Raw genomic sequence first — 23,263 nt, forward strand, 5'->3', positions numbered from 1 at the left:
CTAATAACGTTGTTCTTACTAAATTTATAAGTAGGACATATATAATAGGTGGTCCAAAAATGGTTTAATTAAGTAAGAGTATATTGCATGTCAACTTGCATTAACTTATTCTCCGATGATTAATTAAGCAAAATGGTAAGAAGTGGGTATCGTAACAATGTTTTGTTTTCAATATTTGGGGATTGTTCTATGTACCATCTTTGGATTCTGTAACCTTGGTTGTCGATTTCAGATTTGCTCTTTATCTAATTGCTAATTAAAGAAAATATGTTTATTGTTCTTATTGAATCTAAAGTACCTTCTTCTTCTTAATAAGGTTTTTAATAAGGTGTCACGCTTCTAACAATATCAATTAGTTTATTAGACAAAATATATTGTATAATTATTACCATGTACTTTAAATTATTCTATAAAAATCTAAAGTTTTTGAAGAAATATGGTGTTTAATATGATGGTGTTTATTCGCTACTTAGTAATTGTTTTAATATTACTCCATTAAACTTGTTTTCAAACTTGTGTGATATACTTAGGCCCCAATTTAATTTAATTTAATTTATTTTGAATTATATGAAAAAAAGATCAAACGAGAAAAATAAGTTCAGTCAAAATAGTTTTTTTTTTTAAAGTTAATACTTTCAGACAAAATAGTTATTTATTTTAGGTTGTTTTAAAATGAAAAAAAAAATAAAATTCAATCGATTTCTCATAAAAATAAAACAAATTCTAGGAAAATAAGTTTTTCAAATTACGCAGTATATGAGATTAGATAGTTTCAGATAAAATGCAATCATACAAAATAAATTGAATAAAATAGATATGTACATATTCTTCATGCGGGTGATTAATTGAGAGAGGTTTGGGGCAATTGAAAAAAAAAAAAAGGTTTGAGGCATTTAGAGAGAGATTTGAATATTTTGTCAAAAAAAAAGAAAAAATAAGAATATTCCAAATCTCTAATGAGAGCATTTGTTTGGAAATTTTGTTTAAATCCAAAAAAACTGAATTAGAAGTTTTTTTTTTTTTTTTTTTTTTTTTTTCCTCCTCCTCCTCCTCCTCCGCAAAGGAGAAATTTGTAAATATAGTTGTGAAACGTCTATTCTATCCTAAACAAAGTTGGTCAAATTTGTTACCCTTTGTCAAGGATTTTATAATCTCTCTCAGTATTTTTATTAGTCAATTTACACAAATAAGGCCCTGTTCATTTCACCTTATTTTTGTTGAATTGGAATTATTTTTGCTATACTGAAATTATTTTTACTGAATTAAATTACTTTTACTGAACTGATATTATATCTGGTGAAGTAAAAGTATTTTTACTGATTTTCTATTATATTTCTTCTTTAAAATTACACATTTTTATTGAACTAAAATTAATTTTACTTAACTGAACTTATTTTTATTGAATTAAAATTATTTTTACTGTATTGAAATTATTTTACCACTGGAGTACTAGCTATCAACAACTGATAGTTCTTTACTAAGCACTTTTATACAAAAATATAGTAAAATTAGCTAACATTAATCTAACATTTAAGGCCGACCGTAACATTTATGTGAATGCCTTATAAACTTTTGAGGTAGTTTATAAGATCATTATTTCTCAAGGTTCTTCAAAATAATGTAATTTACCAATAAATTACCTCAAAATAATGATCTTATAAACTACTGATATATAATTGATCGTTCATTATTCATCCAACTCAGAATGGTTGGGTTATTTGGTTATTTATTTATTGATATTTATTCTGTCCAAAAGAACATTTGACCTATATATAGTAATCCAACAAAAAAAAAAAAAAAAGAAAAAGAAAAAGAAAAAGAAGAACTAAAGAAAGACATATAGGCTTTGCATAGTTAATACCTATATGATTGATCTATACAATAATCAATAATGACATAAGATGAATGAATAAGCAGGATGTAATGATCTATACTCAACTAAAAGAATGAATTTCATGCAAGATAATGGAAGCTTAGTGAGTTAGTGGTCTTAGAGAATATGAGAACTTTAATTTCTTGCAAGGAATCTATAGAGCAAGGAAAAACATATAGAAGCAAGAAAGAATCAAAATAGCCCATTGATGCACTAATTATGTTAACTAAACAAGGATCGGAAATTTCTTGTACTTATGAGGCAATAAGTTCAGACAAAATAATTCAGATAAGTTTATATAGTACAAAATAGGTTCAAACAACATTAAAAACATTCACATATAAAATATATATGCTGTTGTGAAAATACTTTCATATAAATCTATTTAATATAACACAAAATAAGTTGAAATAAATAGGGCCTTATAGATTATGTTAGACCGAGCTAAAGTGATTTTTCTAGTATAATATACTTTTAAGTATTTTAAACCCGCGTCACCTAAGAGTCGATGATTTGGATTCTCTCAATTTAAAAAACAAAATTAAGTTAGGTTGCTTAATCTTTAGTATGATGCGGAGAATTACTTGTGGTTGAGCACTTAATTAAGATGATGCATGCATGCATTATTGCTTTCCTACCAGACATTATTGTTGTAAATGCATGAACTATGAGAATATGTTCGTGGACATTCTTCTTAGTATATATCAATGAATATAATTTTTTTTTTAATAATCATTTGTTGCCTTGTTAGGGGTTGTGTTTCACTTTTCCCATCAAATAATCGACCAGTTGTTATAGTGGGTATCAATTTTAGGAAGTTGAAAATTGACTACCACATATTATATTAGCATTAACTAAATTATTTCATAATTTGGTCAAATTAGAACTTTACTTTATAGTGATTGATTTTTGGACTTATGTATACTAGTAGTGTTAGTAACAATCACCTAAGGTTACTTCCCATGAACTTAAGATTTGTTATCTTGTCAATTTTGAAGACTATAAACTTGTTTATGATTAAGAAAAAGTAGTTTCTATTACATAATTACAATGTTATCACTTTTCAAATTATCATCATCAATATGAAGCCAAATGTTAAGTTTATTATATACTTGTATACTAAATGTAACTAATTATAAATTTTTGATTTGTTTAATCTTATTACTCCAGAAGAATACCCTATCTACTTAATTGCTTGCTAAGTTGTTATAGATGCAATGATTGGGTTGCGGATAGGAAAGTCTGTACATATAATCTACAAAGGCAAACCGAGTTGTGAATAATGAACCATGAAATTGATCATACAAATAAACTTACAGTTGACGTTAGAAAGGGTAACTAGGTAAGCCCAACTCCGCGATAGGCTTGGATACGTGGTGGGTTTGAGTTCGTAGTTTGAGTCACAATGGAAGATTGACAGATTGATTGTAGACTTGAGTATATTCGTCAAACAGAGGCCTTTCAAAATCTGCTGATGATGATTCAGAGCTTAACAATATTTTGAGTAGGATTTGTGGCAGAATCTCACTGCAGATCGATAAAGTTTCTCCGAAACTTCTGTAATCGACTAAATAAGGTTCATAAATAATAACTAATGTTACGGTCTTCAAAAGAAAATAATAACTAATGTTACAAATATCCAAAATTTGTGAGCTAAATGAATGGCTTAGTTCAGAAAGTAGCTTTGATTCCCATATAGTTGATGCACTTAGTTTTGACTGTCTGAATCTGACTTTACTCTTTGGAAATAGAGGATGCTTAATGCAGTACTAGGGATTTTGTCCTTAGAGTCGATCTTTGAGAGCCAGGAAGTCATGATGCTTTGAACACGGCTTGGACTACTACAGGGCCACCTATCTACCAGCCTAAATCCAAACTGAGACGCTGCTGAAAGTATAGATGGCTCATCCACTCTTCGTAAGACATGGCAGAGAATTAAGGCTGGTTCTGACCGCACTCCAGAGGCGCCATCAACTGATAGAAGCTTTGCAGCTGTGGAAAACAAGGGTAATATAGCTTCAGAAATGTATGTCACGTCTGTACCTATGATGACGTCAAAGCCTCTATCATTCTCTTTTTTGATCGCATCGATGTGTTCTTGATTACCCCAGTGTAGTGTTCTAACCAATAATTTGTCAAGCTGTGTTGATTTGAGATTTTCAGAGACATTTTGTGTTAACAAGTCAAGTGTACTAGCATCTGCATCCGTGGCTACTACAAGATGTGCAGACTGAGCTGCTATCATTGAGCATATGCCTGAACAACCACAACCTAGTTCCAAAACTCGTCTGCCTGCTGTAATAGATGGATTTTCAACAAGGATAGAAGCCATCAAACGAGCAGATTCCCACAGCATCAAGCCAGTAGATCTACAAGTGTGCTGATTCTCTTTGGAGAGAACCTTAATCTTGAAATTCAAGTCTCCAAAACTGATATCGATAACCTGGATTAAGAATGTGGCCACATAAACATGAGGTTAAACAGGCACATAAAAAGCTTTGACTCTGATTTCAAACACTGTCTGAGGACACGATACAAAACAAAACAATGTCTGCAAACATGAATTTTTTCCCACTTATTTCCTTCCCTATCCTCTCTCAAGAAAGGTAAAATTCTTGATAGTTGACAGTTTTGAATATTTTTCTGTTGGCATAAAAATATTCAAGATTAAATGAGACAACCCCGGTTCACTTGAGATGTTATAAAGAGTAGCATACTGAATAAACACATTAAGATTAAGTTCTGTTGGCATATGGTAAATATTTTTCAGAGACTATCTCACATAAGTCATCACAAACCAGAATCAGAGTTCCAAAATCTTGATTACCTCATCATTAGAAGGTGAAACACCAAACATTTGTGCAGCCAAGCCTTCTGACAAGTCAAATTCTACAGTAAGAGGCACCTCAGTAGCAGTTTCCTTCACTTCAATTTCAGTACTTCCTCTATCAGGGGTGCTCTTACTTAGGTCAAAATCATTCTCCATTGACGCGACACAGAATACACCTTGTATCCAACGTCTACAATTACACATAAACGAACAGGGATCAGATGAAAGGTTTTCAACTTGGCGACTATTGTTATGTTACATTATAAGGAAATACCTAAATTATACAAGTAATACTACAAGCAAAATAATTAATACCATGCTTTTGTCTTTAGTGATGCATTTTTCAACACCCCCAGGAAACTAGATCAACTAGAGGCACAAAAACTTGAAGCTGAATGGATGGAATATTATATTCATCTAACATTTTCAATTTATGATATTGAAAAATTAACAAAGGATTCCAGGGCTTGCACTTTAAATCTTGGAGAAAAAATAAAACAATGGATATATCATATTAGAAAGTTTTCATGATATTTTACGCACATACATACACATTAACATGCAATTGTCTGGATATATCAAACAAGGTTGTCTCAAGAAAGCCTAGACGCATTGTCAAGCCCATGGAAAATTTAAGCTGAATGCCTAAAGACAATTAATTGTCCAAGACATGACACAAACATTGTCTTTTGATTCATAAATTGCAGTGCACTAGTGCAGGAACTTCTCAATAGAAAATTGACAGCTGCAGAGTTAGCGTAAAGAGCACAGGCTAAACAAGTCTAAAAAAAAAGGTGTGTATATACTTTAGCTGCAGTCTCATAATTTGATAATAAACACTTCCATAGCAGTGATAGCAGCAGACCTCTGAAGCTTAGATTCAAGGGAAAGAACTGCAAACTCTATACATACCGATTCATAACCAATTCACGAGATCGATTCTCTACTTGTTTACAACACAACCCAATTTCTTCAGTAACAAATCCATTATCTTCAAACAAATGTGCCAGGTATTCCTCAGAAAAGTAGAAAGCTCGCTGGATCGAAAATTAAATATATAATTCATTGCACAAATAAGATTGTTGATTGTTAATGCAAACAATATTCATAAAAGAACTTACTGTACCATCACCTCTGACATAGAAATTCTCACTGATTTTTTGATCTTTGCATGTAAATCTCTCCTGCCACAATTAAAGATAACTCCATCATACAATAAGCAGAGTAAAATTTCAAAAGTTAACACAAAATATAATTTCTTGGCATATTTTCACCTAATCTTCGCATAACTTTCTTTACAATTATTTATTCTTTTTCAAGGGGAAGGGTGAGCAGCAGGTGGGCAGAGGTAACCTCAATTAAAGTATGTAAGAAACTGTTGAGGTAATTATCTCTCCCTTTTGAGAGAGGGTGGAATAGATGGGGGCATGAAAGTGTACCAAAATAGTTATCTAAGTATAGCAAATTCCACAATTGAGGTAGACCAAAAGAATGATGATATTCCTGAAAATCTAAGCAGGATACAAATATAATATAGCACAAATTTAGAATGCTCTCAACTATCAAGAAGTAAATATGAGATATTTACAATTGCAAACGGCTGAAACCAAAAACGATAGAGCAATACCTGAGCAAGATCACCAGTGGCATAATCACGGAATAGTACAAGGCCATTTGGCTGGAAAAGGAAAAACAAAAAGAAAAAAAGAAAAAAGAATGGTTCAGATTGTAAAAGAATATGTCCCAACTGCGTAGAAGTTGAAATATATTAAGCATTAAACTTCTAAAATGTTAATCTTATAAAAATTTACCTTGAGAGTTTTTCTGATATTTTGTAATGCTAGTGACATTTTCTCAGGCGACACTGCAGACAAGACAAATATCTGTTTAAAGGGTCAGCTAGTTGAATAGAACATCAAAGATTCTAACACATAATTAGTCCCAGAACTTGCAACTCAATGATGATAGAGGACATTTGTAACATGTTCAGGGCTTTAATATAGGTTTAGACTAGGATTTTCAGATTATAAGTTCTATTGAACAGGAAATTTATAGATAAAAGCTTGAGTCTATGATTGACAATGGCAGAAATTTGAATACAAAGTGATAGATTAATAGCTTTAGGCTATCAGTCTCTTGATAACTTTAGGTTATCACTCTCTTAGTAACTTGAGGTTACCATTCTCTCTCATTTCCTCAATACAAATCTCATACCCTTCTATTGCTATGCTACTTCCCTTTTATAATCAAGAGAAACTACAAAAATAACCTAATAATAAAATGTTTGTCCTCTACTGCTCAAGAGTGTCAGAATTCAGTCCTATGTTGCCACACTCCCTAGTGCTTCTTCCTTGATTAATTTTGTCTCCTAGTGTTGCTCCTTGTACCGGGTCCATTACAGTTTAAAAATAAAGCAGCCTGCTAATATCAATTAGTTGCTTCAAGTACGACAGAAAAGTTGTTTCAAAAATATTCTCATGATTCTACAGTGACATAAGTTAGGAAAGTCTTCTCTCAAGATTAATGATAAAGGTTTAAATGTTACACTGTGATACTATACAATAAGCAGTTTTCAAAAATATAGATATAAATGACTATGAACACTATAGTGCCAAAGAGACAACAAGAGAACCAAAAAGATTATATGTATACCATAGTCACAATGTCCACAGACGAGGAAGGTATTTGTTTGCTCAGGTCATCATTTGTCAGATCGCAAACAAATGCATTTACAGAGGTCTCTGAGTATTCTTTGTGCGACTGCAAATGCAGAAAGAAAAAGAGTCCCTTCAGTACCAAAATAAGAGAAAATCTATTGCTCATTTAAAAGCCAACGAAAAAATATAATCACTTGAAGAATAAATATGTCATGCCTAAATTCATAAATTGCTTGGGGCAGGGAAAGAAGGGGGAGGGGGTGTGTTACAAACCTTCACTAAACTTATAGCTCTCTGAGAGAAGTCACATGCATGTACAAAGACATCTGGGTATGTAGCACGAAGAGGGAAAATAGTATTCCCAGCCCCACATCCAACCTGTTTGTTAATCCATTAATAGGCAGTTAGATATGTTCAACAAAAAGCTCATTACTAAGCACCTAAACTGGCACAATCACACACAAAAATCACTACAAGCCCCATCAGAATTTTGTGCGATCATAGAAAACTAGTACAGAACATAAGACAACAAAGCTCCACTAAAAAACTTCAGCAGACAAATCAGATGATGAGTGGACAACAGACCTCTAGAAGAACTTTTCCTCCAGGCCCCTGAAATATACATACAAATATATTCAGAATATTATAAAAACATTAATAGGAAATACTATGTCATTATGTAAAGGAGTAATGCTCAATGAAACCTAGATCTTACGTTAAAGTGACGACCCCATTCTTTGTCCAAGTAATGTCGATCCTTGAAGAACTGATGCATAACAGACAAATTATTACTTACCAATTACAGCACTAGGGGTTCAAAAGTTATTTAAAATATATTATATCACGGCATGTCTATTAAGTTTCTCATCACTAAATGAACATTTTGCAATGGGCACGTACACGTCCACCCTATGCTCATTGTGTAGCACAATTAAACGAAATTGGAAGGACCTCATAAAGATGAACTCTCAGTGTTCCATGGGATTCACTCGAAGATAATGTCATATCAGGTCAGATTGTTAGAATTGCAATTGCAGATCAATATCTGGGGCAATGCAGTCGGAAATAGGGGCTCTTCAATAGAAAGTCTAGAGCCACATATTCAAAAATTAAGTCAGGGATCCCAATTCTAAGTTCTTCCAGGGTTTTCTTATACAAGGCAGGCATTAAGAGTATGAAAGTGAGTATCAAAACACAAAATGCTGAGCTAGCCGAAGTCAGCAATGTCGTTAATATTAGAGCTTGAAGCAATGGCTACTAGATAATAAAGTGTTTGGTGCCAGAGATTATGTGCAACACTTCTAGGAAGGTAATACTATGTACAATCCTACATAACTTCCCTGAAGACATTCATTTACACTTGTTTCAAGCCAATATTATACTTCATACAAGTATTATTTTTTAAATTAACAAACTCTCATTTCAATGAAAATAATCAATCGTATTACAATCAATTCCCAAACAAAGGAAAAACAAATGGTAAGTATTTCATTTCAACTGTAAACGAAGCAGACACATTAATATCAGTATTAAAAAAAAAAAAAAAAAAAGTCGGGAAGAAAAGAACTAAAATAACTTACTTTGTCTTGGTGACGCTTATAAAATATATCCCAGTATTTTTTAGCATCTTTTTCATATTTATCTGCAATAACAAAATCAATTTATTATGAATAAGCACAGATAAAATAAAATAAAATAGTAAAATAAACCCAGAAGAGAGGAGACCTTTCCAGAAGGAAGAAATTCCAGAATTAGCAGTTGGGTATATTTGAATTTTTGTTGTAGCTGCTTGCTGCTCACCAGATTCAGAAGAATTGGATGCCATTGTTATTGTTAACTATTATGATTGTTCCTGTAATTTTTTACACATTAAGAAATGGAAATCGTGATTTTTGAATGAAAAGTGGTAATGGGTTTTAGATAAAATTATATAGCAACTTCGAATTATAGAATCAATTGATCAAGATTTGAAAAATTGTAGAAAAGGAACTAAGGAAGAAGCAGAAAAGTAAGATGTAGTACCTGCCGCAAAGGTTTAAGTGTCAGTTTAACTAACCAATGCTGCGCCTTTGACTCTAAGACCGGTGAGGGTTTTAACGATCAATTGATTGGGGGTTATACTGGAACTCCATCCGTCCCAAAATAACTCACGCATTCAAATATAAATACTAATTTATCTTATTTTTATTTAATTAAATATTAACAAAAATTATATATATAAAAAAAAGTTATAGCATGACACTTTTATAATATAATACATAACAACATATTTTATGATAAATTATATTTTTATTACTTTAGTAAAAAACTAGAGTCATTTCCCTAAATATTGTTGGAAAAACACGCAATTCTCAAAATACTGCCAATCTTTTTTTAATTTCCAAATTACCATCCACATCAGCTAAAGAAAAAAATGCGTTTTTTTTTATCGGTCCAGCATCTAACCGCTACTTGAAGTAGCGGTGTTCTGGGAATAAACTGCTATTTCAAGCAGTGGTTTCAATTTCATACACCGGTACTTGAAGTAAGTAGCGGTTTGTCTCAAAACACCGCTACTTCAAGTAGCGATTTTGCATTTTATGTAAATTATTGGAGTAGCGTTCTAGCTTATTTCAATAATTTTTTTTATTTACATAAAATGGAAAACCACTCCTTAAAGCAGCGGTGTTTCGAGACAAACCGCTACTTGAAGTAGCGGTTTGTTGTTGGGCCGATAAAAAAAAAAAACGGTTGTTTTTCCTTAGCTGACATGGACGGTAATTTGGGAATTAAAAAAAGATTGGCTGTAATTTGGGAATTAGATAATTTTCCAACATTATTTAGGGAAAGGACTCGAAATACTATAGTAAAAGTTAATATTTGAATAGTGAAAAATAACTAGCGTGTCAGTTATTTTAGAACAAAGGTAGGAGGTTGAAAATTGATGTTTAATGGGTGTTTGATTGTTTAGTTACTAGATTTCAGGTTTAAGGAGTTTGGATTCGGAATAGATAAAACTAAATTGGATGGTGGAGGCGTATGTAGGGTGATCAGCTGCTCAATGCTCACTGTGCATACGTTGAACATTAAGGTTAATTTCAAAGAGCGTAAACACTAATTCTAATTAGCATAACACCATCTTTATGTTCATTGGACTTTATGCTCATTGGATTTTTAGTGTTCATGCTCTTGAAGTTAAGCATGATGTTCAACGCATGTACAATGAGCATTGTGCATACGCCTCCACCATCATATTTGCACCGAACTCATATGTAACATTTGTTTAAGAAAATTTCAAATTTTCAACTCATACCTCAACCTCGCAATACATGGGTTAATAAACCTAAGGGGTAGGTGAGTGTGACTCATACCATACTTCTAGGTATCAAATAAAAAGGAAAAATTCGTTCCCAAACAACAATCGAATACAAAGTATTAAAAATCAAGCTCTAATCTCATAACAGTTTGATTTTATCATTGATTTTAAACTCATACCACTTAGTGAACCAAACCAACCTTCCCTTGTGTTTTCAAATCTTATACCTTGTGAATTTGAGGTATAAGTTTGAAAACTGCAATTTTCTTAAACAAACACGAGATATGAGAGATACTTGAACCAAACACCCTCCTAATAGTCTTTTAACCAAACTCTCATTCCTTTATTTTTAGATGAACTTATTAATCAATTTCTGGTTACTCATTATGTTTCCAAAATTTCAAAACGTTCTAATTACATGGTTTAAAACATTTATAGAATCATAATCGTTATTAATTTAACATCCTTAACCATTACACTACATGAAATATAAATCAATACAAAGTTTTTTCACGATTCATACATGATGATTAACATGCAACAACCGCTCTCCTCCTATTCGCTATTTCTCGATTTTGGTATTCTTAATTGTTTATGCCAAATGTAGTCTAATAATTTTGTTTAGGCAGGAACTAATCTAATTTATTTGGATTATTTCCATTTTCCAGCCCTATTTCTTTACTTCAATTCAGATTGTTGGTTTATTTTTTTTTTTATTTATCTATTTATTTTTTCAATTATTTGGGCTGGCTTTTGATACTTTTATCCCTGGGAGATTTTTTTCTCCAATTACCCAATCTTGTTTTATCAACAACTACAACAAAACCTTTCAATTCACTATTCAATTATACACAAGAAAAGAAAATTTTACAATGTCACTTCGAGTTAGGCTAGTCCGAATGTTTGAACAACGCTAGATTCAATAAAAAGATGTAAATTTAAAAAAAAAATAGAAGACACAAGTGTGGAAAAAGATCATGAGACCATACCACAACTGAAAATCTATCTATATCAATAATTCAATGTCATTTACTGATTACATTTAAAAAGAATTGGTAGAAGATATATGTTAGCATCCTCCATTTTCTGCTATCTTCCAGACCCAAGATTTCTAAGGCCATATTCATGGAACGAACCTGTATCCCAATTTTCTATGGTTGATGAGGAGGACATCAAAGCAACTGCAACAGATCTCATGCTAGGTCGCAGTTCGGGATTCTCATGAGTACATGCTCTTGCTAGCTCTACCATCTGCAAAACAATAAACATATAGTAACTCTTAAAACAAACATCTTTTAGACCTCAAATTAGCCAACATATGTTATTGCTTGATCATATTCACCTTGAAAACAGAGTCCAGAGGGTAGTCTTCTCCAAGTTTCGGATCCACTAGTTTGCATATACTGTTCGGATCAGACTCACTATAAGCATCCTGGAACTGTTACATGGACAAAAAAATTATTAATAATGAAGTTGGTAAGAACAACTGCATTAGGCATATCGATTGAAATAAAAATCGATTAAGAAACGGTGAATGGTTTAAAAGAAACATCACACAATAATTTCCTCTATTCCTAAACAAATGCTAGCTTTTCTATTTTGACTTGTTCTTAAAAGAATGTCTAACTTACTGGCACTGGAACATATTTATTTACTACATGCATTCTTTTTCTAATATACTTTGTTTGATATTAATATTGTATATTAAGAAAGTAACATAATATTTATAGAAGTGGTATGATTAACCAAAAACAGATATTTACCAAAGTAGCAAGGCCCTGTGGTTGAAGAGATGATTCACTTCCTTTTACCACAGCTTCCTTGCCTGATATGAGTTCAAAGAGAACAACACCAAAAGCGAAAACATCTACTTTGGGAGAGACATCACCAAATTGGGCGTACCTGTATGAAGCACAGCCTAGTTAGGATCTCTATGAGGCAAATACATTATTGGTACAAGGGGTTAAGACATGATTAGACATAATAGTACCTTTGATAATTCTAAAAGATTTCCATACAGAAAAGATAAAACAAATCATCATGATACAACAATCATGAACTAGCAGTAGTATCATTGACTTCAAATATTTAAGAAAATCATTTATATGGAATGTAGCCCCCACCACCCCCCCCCCCCCCCCAAAAAAAAAAAAAAGAATCAGAAAACTTCCTATTCTGACACAATAAAGCAGGAAAACCTCCTAGAATTTCAATATCAACTTCCACAGTGATTAGAACTTTGACTACATGACAGCAAAAACTACTGTCGGCTATTGGCTTCAATCTAAGTTGCCCCCTTTGCAAGCTTATATGTTGACAATTATGAGCAATTCTTGTCCTGCAATATTATGTAAAGGAAGCTGCTTATACAATGTTCTTTGACCATGACAATGATTGACAAATAACAAAACATAATTAGACATCTCATGTGGACCAGATGCTGAACTGTTGAAGACTTGAAGTAGGATGCCTATACACCTATAAGGGTTATAATCTGTCACTAAATCATTCTACATGAGTTTCTATCTTCTTCATCACTAGATGATGCTATTTTCAACCAAGCACTATTAATACCTGAAAATTTCCATATGATGATTCTATCACCTAAATGATATCTCTGGAGTCCTTAACTACAACCTTTCTCCACTTCCAAGTGTTCCAACTCCTTGATAAAGCTTCATATCCTCTTTCCATTAACCATGTCAAGGGCATGCTTAGAATTAGTATCCCTTACAGTTCATTTCTTCTCTTACAGGGTTAAAATGCCCAGAGAATTTTGATGAAAAGTATGCATTAACTTTTTTTTTTTTGTTAAGAAAAAGTATGCATTAACAAACCAATCATCCAGTGCACCTCCCTCTCTAAACCATACATTTAGCTACCTTGCAAATAACCTCCCATCTGATGGCTCTAACATTTCTAAACACCTCTTCATGCAAAAACCTCAAGCTTCTCTTTTACAAACTTCAGCAGTTCAACTTCTTCATGATTTATACCTCTATCTACTATTCTTATCACTACACCATGAAAATTCAATTGCAAAACTGGAATGAATGACCGACATTTGAATAAAGAGGGGGAGAGGTTTATTATGTCAGACTCAAAAATAACATGCAAACGAGTCCAATTTCCAAACAGCCCTACTCCTTAAGACCGGCACCATATTTAAGCACTCTTAATTCCATGATTCAGTTGTGGAAATTTTGCCACACCACCCCCATGCTCATTATAAAGAATAACTGTTTTTTTTTTTAATAAAAAAACCTATGTAGAAAGCCAAGGCTGAGAGGTCGTGCATAGAACAAAACAACCAGGAAGTGTTTGAGAATAACAACCTTATTAGCCATTCTTCTTCTACATTGTTTTGTAATTATATTAAGGTAAACCATAATTGTTATTAAATATTAATGGTAAAAATAAATATTGAGACGAATCTAACAAGCCTCCACATGGACTATATTTTCCTTACGTATGAGTCACAATATATGGTTAAAGAGGATTGTGTGAATAGTGCAAACGTTGCAATATTTGTGGAAAGGAGGAAGTAGTAAAACAACCCCATTACCTTGACTATTATTAAATAATTAGCTCAGTACCAAATACTTCCTTTGTCTCTAAAAGTTCTTCCGGTTGGATGGATATTGTCTCACCAAAAAAAAAAAAAAAAAAGAACAAAATAGAAGAACTTTTAGATGTGGAGGGAGTACCAACTATCACAAATAACAATAAGAAGTCAATTTATTTTCCTAGAAGCCAGTGCCAGTCAAGAGGTGGTGAGTAAAAGCTACTTAATTGTCTAGTTGAATAAGTTGTCTACAGTGCTATAACAGATCAAAGAACCTCAATCCATTCACATTATGTTGATACATTCATCAGAGAGAGCTAATATGTTAATACTTTGCTTTGAGCAGCAGGGGTAGCTCCATCCCACTTGCATTAGGACTAGGGACAGAGATCAAGCCAAGTGGATGGAAGAACCAAGCCGAAGCCAAATTAGCATAATTTACCACAAGTGCTTGTGGTGTATGCAGTAATATCAGGGTTATGAGGAAGGAAAGTTTTCAACTGTCATTCAATTCTAAGTAACATACTCTGGCGGCATGTATCCAAATGTGCCCACTAAACGAGTTGGTAAAGACGCATTTCCAACCTCCACTAGCTTTGTCAATCCAAAATCTGCAACCTATAAATATAGCAGATTGTGAGCTGATAAAGTATTGACTGGCTAGTGGCTATTATACAAACGTGCAGTTATTTGACGTACCTTTGCATGGAAATTATTGTCAATCAATATGTTAGCAGATTTAATATCACGATGGATGTAGACAGGTACAGTGTGCTCATGGATATATTCAAGACCTCTTGCTGAATCAAGAGCAATCTGTACTCTGGCATGCCATGGCAGAACAGCTTTTCCTGAAAAGAGATAGGCTAGCATGTTGGCACTGATAGAATATTTATGCCAAAGGAGAAAAACAGAAGGAAATTGGTTTTGCACAGAGATAGCTCCACCTGAACCACGCAAATGTTGACTCAAGTTTCCATTTTCAATATACTCATATACCAGGAAGAGATAATCCTCAACACAGTATCCAATCAAGCGAACCTGCACTCACATACAGCATACATGAGTATGTTCATAGGAGGCTGGTTGTAACAGACATCAAATTAGATACAGCATACATGAGTATACTCGGATAATCCTCATTTTTAAAGGAACTATAATAGACATTAAATTGGTTGCGGAGAAAAATACCTTATTCCAACTAACTAGTTATGGTCAAATATAAGTATAGCAGATGCATGAAAAGGTTCAATATTCAATTTTTCATCATACATGACATAAGAATGAACTTCAGTTCAAAAATTAACCTTAAAAATAAGAATAGAGGGGGAAAAGAAAGCTCTAATATAACAGGAACAGAAACCAAGTATCCAATAAACACCATGTGAGACTGAAATTGTGTCAGGAATCTGGCGAGTGGTAATTGTAAGAAACCAACACACACACACACACACACACGCACACACACACAACTAAAAACTTTCACTGATCCAAATATCTCAGTTGAGAAAGAACCAAACAGAATTTAGCCAACCCAAAAAAATTCAAGAACTGAACAGCCTCCTATGAATATTCTCAGCACTAAGACGGAACCAAATTTCTACCGAAAGAGTATTATCAAGCCTGAAAACTAGCATAAATATCTAAGGGAAGATGATCTCTTCCATTTCATCACTAGGACAGTACAAAAATTTCTACTGGAAGAGTATTATCAAGCACTGGAAACTAGCATAAATTTGCATCCTCATAAGGGCCACCATTACATAAAAGGCTTCATTCTCACATTAGCTTAAGAAATGTTGAAGTGATTGAGGATGTTAAGTGATTATAACAGGATCTGCAAGCCAAACATAGTAATAACTAATACATACATTTCTTCTCAACCCCTTTTGCTAAGAGATGTCTAAAGGTGAAGCCTTAAGTCTGTCAAGGACACATTATATGCCTGATGCCTTTCACAAAACTCCAGCTTACCGCAAGGTAAGAGGGTTCAGTTGTACGTAGACTAATACTGAGACAGCAGAAAGATTATTTCTATTAGAAGTTTGATTGCATAGGCATTTTTTATCTTGTATTTCATTGATGAAGCAAGGACATCTAGCTGGCATGGAGCATTAAATGTACCAACTCAAAGCTAAAAAGTTGCCCAGCATTGACTCTTTCACTTAGATAAAAATAAGGGACCATAAATGTTAAGAAGCAAGATCACCTACCAACTAATAGATGCAGAAAAGAGTTCATGGAATCCAAGGGATAGGCTGAGAGAATTTTTTCTCAAAAATCCTGTGTCATGATCCTTACACATACCTAGTTTAAGTCTTCTCTTTTATTTTTTATGTACATCAACAACATTTGTTGGCACTTGCTGCGAGCTGCTTAGTAATACTTAGTAACAAATAATTTTTTTAGTAGGGGCATCGATTGTCAAAAGCCTTAATGCCGCGTGAAAGCTTTCATAAGCAGTTGATTGAGTCAGTGAGGATTAGATCTTTAGGGCAGAGCTCTTATGTTGATTTAACACTAATTTTTTATATTTGTTGCCTTGATGAATTCAACTTGACACTCATGTACCGTTACCCAATGCCAAACTCAATTTTAGTTGCTTGTGCACGCTAAGACACTCAAATTAAATTTCTTCAACATAAATTTTAATAACCTTTGGCTCTTTCAATATGCAAGAAGTACCATTCAACATTATCAATTTGTCATCATCAACAAATGATGAATCTTAGCAGGAAGGAGCCCCCTATTGTGTACTACGTACTCGATTACAAGGAAGAGACTAAGTTTGAGTAACACTATCTCTCCACTCTATTTACAAAGGAGGTCCCCTTTCTCATTTCTATAGGGATTGTCAACCAATAGAAAATATTGCTGGTCATCTTAAACATTGAAATCCTACCTAACTCATATACATAATCTTGCAGCAGGGAACAAGAATGCAAGGTATATAGTAATTTAATAGAGTATAATATATAAATGAAGAGATACACTTAGACTAGTTCAGCAGAAAACAACTTATAAGACAGTACATCAAAGACTCAAAGTTACTGACTGGTCAGACATGCTCAGAGACTCGGGGGATGAGTGTATACCAAGTTCAGGTGATGAACATGTGTCAAGACCTTCAGTTCAGCAAGAAATTCTTTTGTTGCTTGCATATCCATCTTCTTGATAGCTGCTTTCTGAAGATTCAAAAAAATGAACAAACCAAATTTATGAATACATGCCTACGTATAGAACGGTATAACTATTCTTAGTGTTTGTACACACAGGAAAATTAATAAATGCATCTACGAACCTCGCCTCTTAGCTCCCCATAGTAAACAGCTCCAAATCCACCTTGACCAATTTTGTTAGCCAAACTGAAATTACTAGTAGCGTTTGCAAGCTCTTCATAAGAAAACTCCACTGACTTATCAACTGCTATGCCAGGATGCTTAGGATTAACAGCCACAGCTTCAGATGGTCCAGTTACATGTTTAGTTCACAATAAAGCAAACAATATTAATCCAGCACAAGACTGCCAAAATATCAGATTACTTTTGAAACCAGAAGGTGCTTTGGAGTTATACGTTTATGACAGTAATTTGGGTGCTTTGGTTGGACCATAATGTCTATGGTTTCTAGTATAGAACTAATAGGGTGGAGGTATTTGGGATCATATGATGGCTTAGCTTCTTGGTCTATGGCAGCAACAACAACAACAACAACAACAACAATAACAACAACAACAACAACAATAACAATAACAATAACAATAACAATAACAATAACAATAATACCACGTCATCATGCAGTCGTTTTGTTTTAGTGGCTTCTCACATTTCTTTATTATTTTTTTCATATAATCTTACTTAAAAACTTTTTAAAAAAAAATAATAACACTAATAAATAATTCAAGAGTTCACCACAAAAGATGAAGAGTACCAGCTGGTGTTAACTGGGGCTTATCAAAAAGTAACGCTGCTGCTTTCCTCTTCTTTCTTCTTATATAGACAAGATACCAAGCAATCAAGAGCACACATAATCCAACTGCCACACATATACCAGCTATGGCTCCAAGAGAAATTCCTGGCAGAATACAAGACAATTGTCATAAGGAAGTATAAACTGTTAGAACAGCCAAGAATATGGAAAAGGGAATAGACAAGAAGCTTTATTGGTGTGACATAGGATAAAATAAATAAATAAATAAATAATTTTATTTTATTTTTTAAAGAAGGAGCAAAGTCAAATACCTTTGGAAGGTCCACCTGGTCCTGGGCTGCATATAATTTTTAAAAAATATAACAAGGCAATTATATTAAGAAAGTGGCTCAGATGAGATAGAAATAGTAATTGTTATACAAATAGATGAGTCTGGTAATAAAATAAGACAAGATACCTTGATTCTGAAATCAATGGAGGATAATTTTGATTTTTGTCTGCACAAAAGAGTAATAAATTGAGGCTAGTTCAGAAAATGAGTGAGCATGCTTGCAAAAGTCTCAGTTAAAAGCTTTAAGCGATTCATCCCATGGTGAACAAAAGGTCATTACAGAAACATACCAAAAACTGATACTCAGAGAACACATTTTTTTTCCTCCAGATATAATCAATGCAGCCTTTATAATAAGTAAGAAGAGTTAGCTACTTAGCTAATCATTGAACTTTTTCTCCAGCTTAATACACATATTATTAGGTCAAGATAGCACTTAAGGTGTGATGAAAAGCTGAAGCCTGAAACAGAGGTGAGCTGTGTAAACTCGCCTCCCCTATCTTGTGTTTTGAAATAAAATTATATATGCTGCAGTAGTTATTTACAATCTAAAATTCAATCTTCTAAGAAAATCAAACAGAGAGCAAAAATTCATCCCTCCAACTATTTGAAAGCTATACAGTAGTCAGGCACAAGTGCCTGGTATTTTAGTTGTTTGCCCTTGTATATATGATTTGCCAGCCCATATGATTTTTACTCAGAATTTATTTAACCAGAAACTATGCCAAATGGTTGAAAATTATACTGCCAAAGATTATTGATCTAAAATTTAAATTTCTGGGAAGATTGAACACATATATAATCCATCTCTCCTTTTCGTACAAAGTATGTTACAAACAGCATCCAGGCATGAGTGCTGGCATTCTAGTTGTTTGGTCCTTTTACATGGCTATTACAACAACAAAGCCTTAGTCCCAAGATGATTTGGGGTTCTACATGGCTAATACTCAAGAAATAATACAACAAAAGCTGCCACATGCGTGAAATCATATTTTTCCTTCTCCAATCTCCAATCTCCAATATATATATATATATATATATATATATATATATATATATATATATATATATATATATATATATATATATATATATAAATATATATATAAATAGGGATTTGCTAGAATGAAAAATGAGAATATGAGAAAGCCAGTTAAAAACTGTCAGTGTCCCATATAAAGTACAAAGTACATAAGAAAGGAATATTTACTTTTTTAAAAATTAGGAAGTGGTCATGTGTCAACTTTTAAGTGGTTTTCTCATTTTCTCATTCTCATTCTAGCAATTCCCTATATTATATATATGTATTGGGTTCATCTTAACTCCAAGAATTATCCAATCTTAAGAATTGAGGGTTGTTTGGTTGGGAGACTCAAGAAAGAGAAAGGTAATTCATATCCCCAATTTGTGACTGTATGGTGGGCCATCTTTAAAGTCTCTCTCCTCATTTTCTTTCATGATTATCATGAAATTCCTTATAAAACGCTCTCCATCAAGTGGGACTTGAGCATTGCACCATATTATCTACACCTCTCTTCTATTCCACCACCTACCCAGCCATACAGTCACTAAATGGGTTGGATTGTCTTGATTTGTTTTGTTTTATATAGACGCGTGATGATCACTAATTATATTACCTATACTTGTGCCTCAACAAACATAATTACTTGACAAGCTTAAAAGACCTTTTCTCCCAGATTTATCTTTATCCATTGGTTCATTATAAAAAACATAAAATAATTGACCTATTGGGTGCGAAATTTATAATTGTAATTACACTAATAAAGCTTAAGAAGTAGCAAGGATAGATAAGAAACATCCAATACATTCCAATGTCAATGTATCGAGTCAAGTTTGACTTAGCCAAGTTTTGAGACTGTATGCAGCCTATAAGAAATGCATTTAATATTTAATAAGCTTTTGGTCCAAACTGTTTAATTGTTACCATACCCCTAACCATGCTTTTTACTGAGTTTCACAAGTTTTCAAATCCTACAATATGCATGCCAGTTGCACGATATAACAATGCATAGTAGCTAAGTCACAAATTCCAAATTTCCAACAAGTTCTCTAAGCTAAAGAAGGCAATGATCAATTCACAATTTAACAACTAAACATTCGATAAACCTCAAGAAAAAGAAACCAGAATTCACCTAGGTTTTAACACTCAAAAATAGTACTTTAAACATAATTTCAATATGTGTGTGTGAGAGAGAGAAAGTGATACCTCTTCCAGGAATATAAACGAGCCCATTTCCATCATTAAAGTCTGCACCAGGATTATACCTCTGCAACAAACTCGCATTCAAATTAGCTGTCCGCGCAATAGAGCTTAAGCTATCACCAGGACGAAGTGGATAAGTAATGAACAACCCATAATCCGTGGACACGCTGCTATTTCCACAAGAACAGTTAATAATCACATTAAGGTTGCCACTAACTGTAAGGTTAGTCGCCGTATAGTTATTAAAATTCTGAAGCCAACTAGCAGTAGTAAGATTGGCATATTTGTTTGCTGCAATAGTTGTATACGTATCGCCAGTCTCAATCTGGTAACTAAAATTATGACCAAGAAAACTTTCATTTATACAATTACAAGAAAACGGAATATTAATCCGGATATTCCTTTGAATGCTATTTTCATCCGTGATTTGGGGATTATAGCTCATAATATCAGCAGTTGAAGTTTGAAAGTGATTTGCTATGACAAGAAGAGTATCACCTGACTGAACATAGTATGAAGCTAAACCCAAATCACAACCTCTACTACAGATTGATTCAACAACTACCAAATAGCTAATTAAAACAGAAAACAAAAACCCTAATTTCTTCATCATCAAACCCCCCCAAAAAAAAACCCTAATCAATTGAGGGATTATTCAAGAAATCAATTGATACCCTTTTCCCCAAATCGCATCAGAAACCAAAATTGAAGGTTTAATTGGAAAGTTGACTCTAAACAGGATTCAAATTGAGCTGGGTTTTCATATTGATTAGTCAATGGTCAAAGATTTTAGCTGTGTTTTTTGCCATTTGCATCAAAAAACAAATAAGATGTTCAAATAAAATACGAAACTACTAATTGAAGGATAAAATGAAATTGATGGTATAAATTAATAATTAAGAAAATCGCAGCTGACCTGAAACTTCAATCATTAGGTAGCAGCTTAAGAATGTTAACCGCCAGCAGGAAAGCTTCAAAGTTGTTGACCTCTATAACCATCCCTCTATCTCTCTTCATTTTCTCTCTCCTTAAGACGTTAACATAAAAAAAACGGAAATTTCATGATATACCAGTGAGTTTCTTCAAAATTCACCATATACCACACAAAATTTTTTAATTCACCATATACCATTGAGTTTATGAACGTTAGCACAGAATACCATTAGTGGTAACTGTCGTTAGTCTGCCGTTAACGCCGTTAGTAATTAAGGTTAATTGTGCCACGTGGCTTTCACTTATTGGCTCTTATTAATATTATCTAATTAATTACTTAAATAAAGAATTAAAGAATAATTAATATTAATAAAATTGAAAATAAAAATTTTAAAAAATAATTATTAAAAAAAAACCATCAAACCAACCACAACCACCAGATCCTTCTGCCACCCACCTCTTACCACCGGCGAAGCCCAGACCCAATCAACCACCTCCCTTAGCCGGTGCCCCGAACCTCCGCCCGCAGCCGGCGTCGCCCCTCCCCTGCCATCACCCTCCCCCCTATACCACGATCCCCCACCTTGAACTATCTTTCCTTCAAACGAAACCCTAGAAAAACATCCCCCACCCTTGAAACCCCAGAATCGACTCTCGCCCACCCCGAAACCCATTCGCCGACAGCCGATTTGGGTTCACCGGCGCAGGGAGGGGGGCTTTAGACGCCGACGGTGGTTTGGGGATGGGATTTCGAGGGAGAAAGGGGTAATAATGCCAAACGGGTCTTCAATTTGATGCAAAATTGGTGCAATTGGGGCCACAATAGAGGTGCGAAGGTGGAGTGGTGGTTGATTGGTGGTAGCGTGAGGGGGGAGGTGCAGGGGGCTTCTGTTTGGTGTTGTTACAGTGTACTGGTGTGCGCAAAATAAGTAGGGGAGGAGCTGGTAAAACGGTGGTGGTTGTTTGGGGATAAAGTAGGGACGGTTTAATGGTGGTGCGTCCCCTTCTCCCTAGTCTCACCGGAAACCCATCCCCCTTCCACAGCCGCAAGCCCACCATAGCCAACCTAGTCCTTCGCACCACCATCAAATTCTCTATCCTTCTCCGCAAGCACGCAACCACCAATCCACCATAGCCAACCTCGTCCTCTCCTTCGCCGCAAGACCGCAACCACCAGTCCACCATTGGGGCAGGTGAAGGGAGGGGTAAGTGTAGCCGGCCGGCGGCAGGTGGAGGTGGTGGTTGGGGTTACGGTGGCCAGGTAGGGGATAAGGGTTTTTTTTATTCTTTTTTTTTTTTTATGATTAATTAAACAATGGCACCAGTTGAATTCGTAAGGGCATACTAGTAATTTACCCCAAACGGCACACTGACGACAGTTGTCATTAATGCTATACTGTGCTAACGTTCATAAACTCAATGGTATATGGTGAATTAAAAAATTTTGTGTGGTATATGGTGAATTTTGAAGAAACTCAGTGGTATATCATGAAATTTCCGTAAAAAAAAATTAGCGGGTAATTTTTTAAAATTAAACTGCATTTTATATATTTACTAATTTACCCCTCAAAAAATGGAAAATCTAACATCAAACCCTATATCAAGTTTTCAAGTAAGGCATTATT

At 33.9% G+C, this 23,263-nt stretch overlaps 2 protein-coding genes across 2 annotated transcripts; both read right to left on the minus strand.

Annotated features, from left to right (window-relative positions):
• Positions 1-3,332: 3,332 nt before the first annotated feature.
• LOC110728392 lies at positions 3,333-9,498 on the minus strand. Its single transcript, XM_021908043.1, has 13 exons — positions 9,383-9,498; positions 9,086-9,212; positions 8,941-9,002; positions 8,076-8,126; positions 7,946-7,972; positions 7,634-7,738; positions 7,356-7,463; positions 6,515-6,586; positions 6,331-6,381; positions 5,825-5,887; positions 5,616-5,740; positions 4,701-4,893; positions 3,333-4,316 (listed from the first exon to the last, which is right to left on the minus strand). The coding sequence occupies exons 2-13, from the start codon at positions 9,183-9,185 to the stop codon at positions 3,582-3,584; spliced, it is 1,692 nt and encodes a 563-aa protein (XP_021763735.1). The 5' UTR covers positions 9,186-9,212; positions 9,383-9,498; the 3' UTR covers positions 3,333-3,581.
• Positions 9,499-11,457: 1,959 nt separating this feature from the next.
• Positions 11,458-21,578, minus strand: LOC110728393 (chitin elicitor receptor kinase 1-like). Its single transcript, XM_021908044.1, has 12 exons — positions 20,709-21,578; positions 18,608-18,647; positions 18,462-18,487; positions 18,151-18,294; positions 17,522-17,679; positions 17,316-17,405; positions 15,168-15,261; positions 14,920-15,071; positions 14,747-14,838; positions 12,419-12,557; positions 11,998-12,093; positions 11,458-11,906 (listed from the first exon to the last, which is right to left on the minus strand). The coding sequence occupies exons 1-12, from the start codon at positions 21,316-21,318 to the stop codon at positions 11,745-11,747; spliced, it is 1,803 nt and encodes a 600-aa protein (XP_021763736.1). The 5' UTR covers positions 21,319-21,578; the 3' UTR covers positions 11,458-11,744.
• Between the last annotated feature and the right edge of the window lie 1,685 nt (positions 21,579-23,263).

Source organism: Chenopodium quinoa, unplaced genomic scaffold (genome assembly GCF_001683475.1).
Source record: "Chenopodium quinoa cultivar QQ74 unplaced genomic scaffold, ASM168347v1, whole genome shotgun sequence".
In the NCBI taxonomy this organism is placed as follows: domain Eukaryota; kingdom Viridiplantae; phylum Streptophyta; class Magnoliopsida; order Caryophyllales; family Amaranthaceae; genus Chenopodium; species Chenopodium quinoa.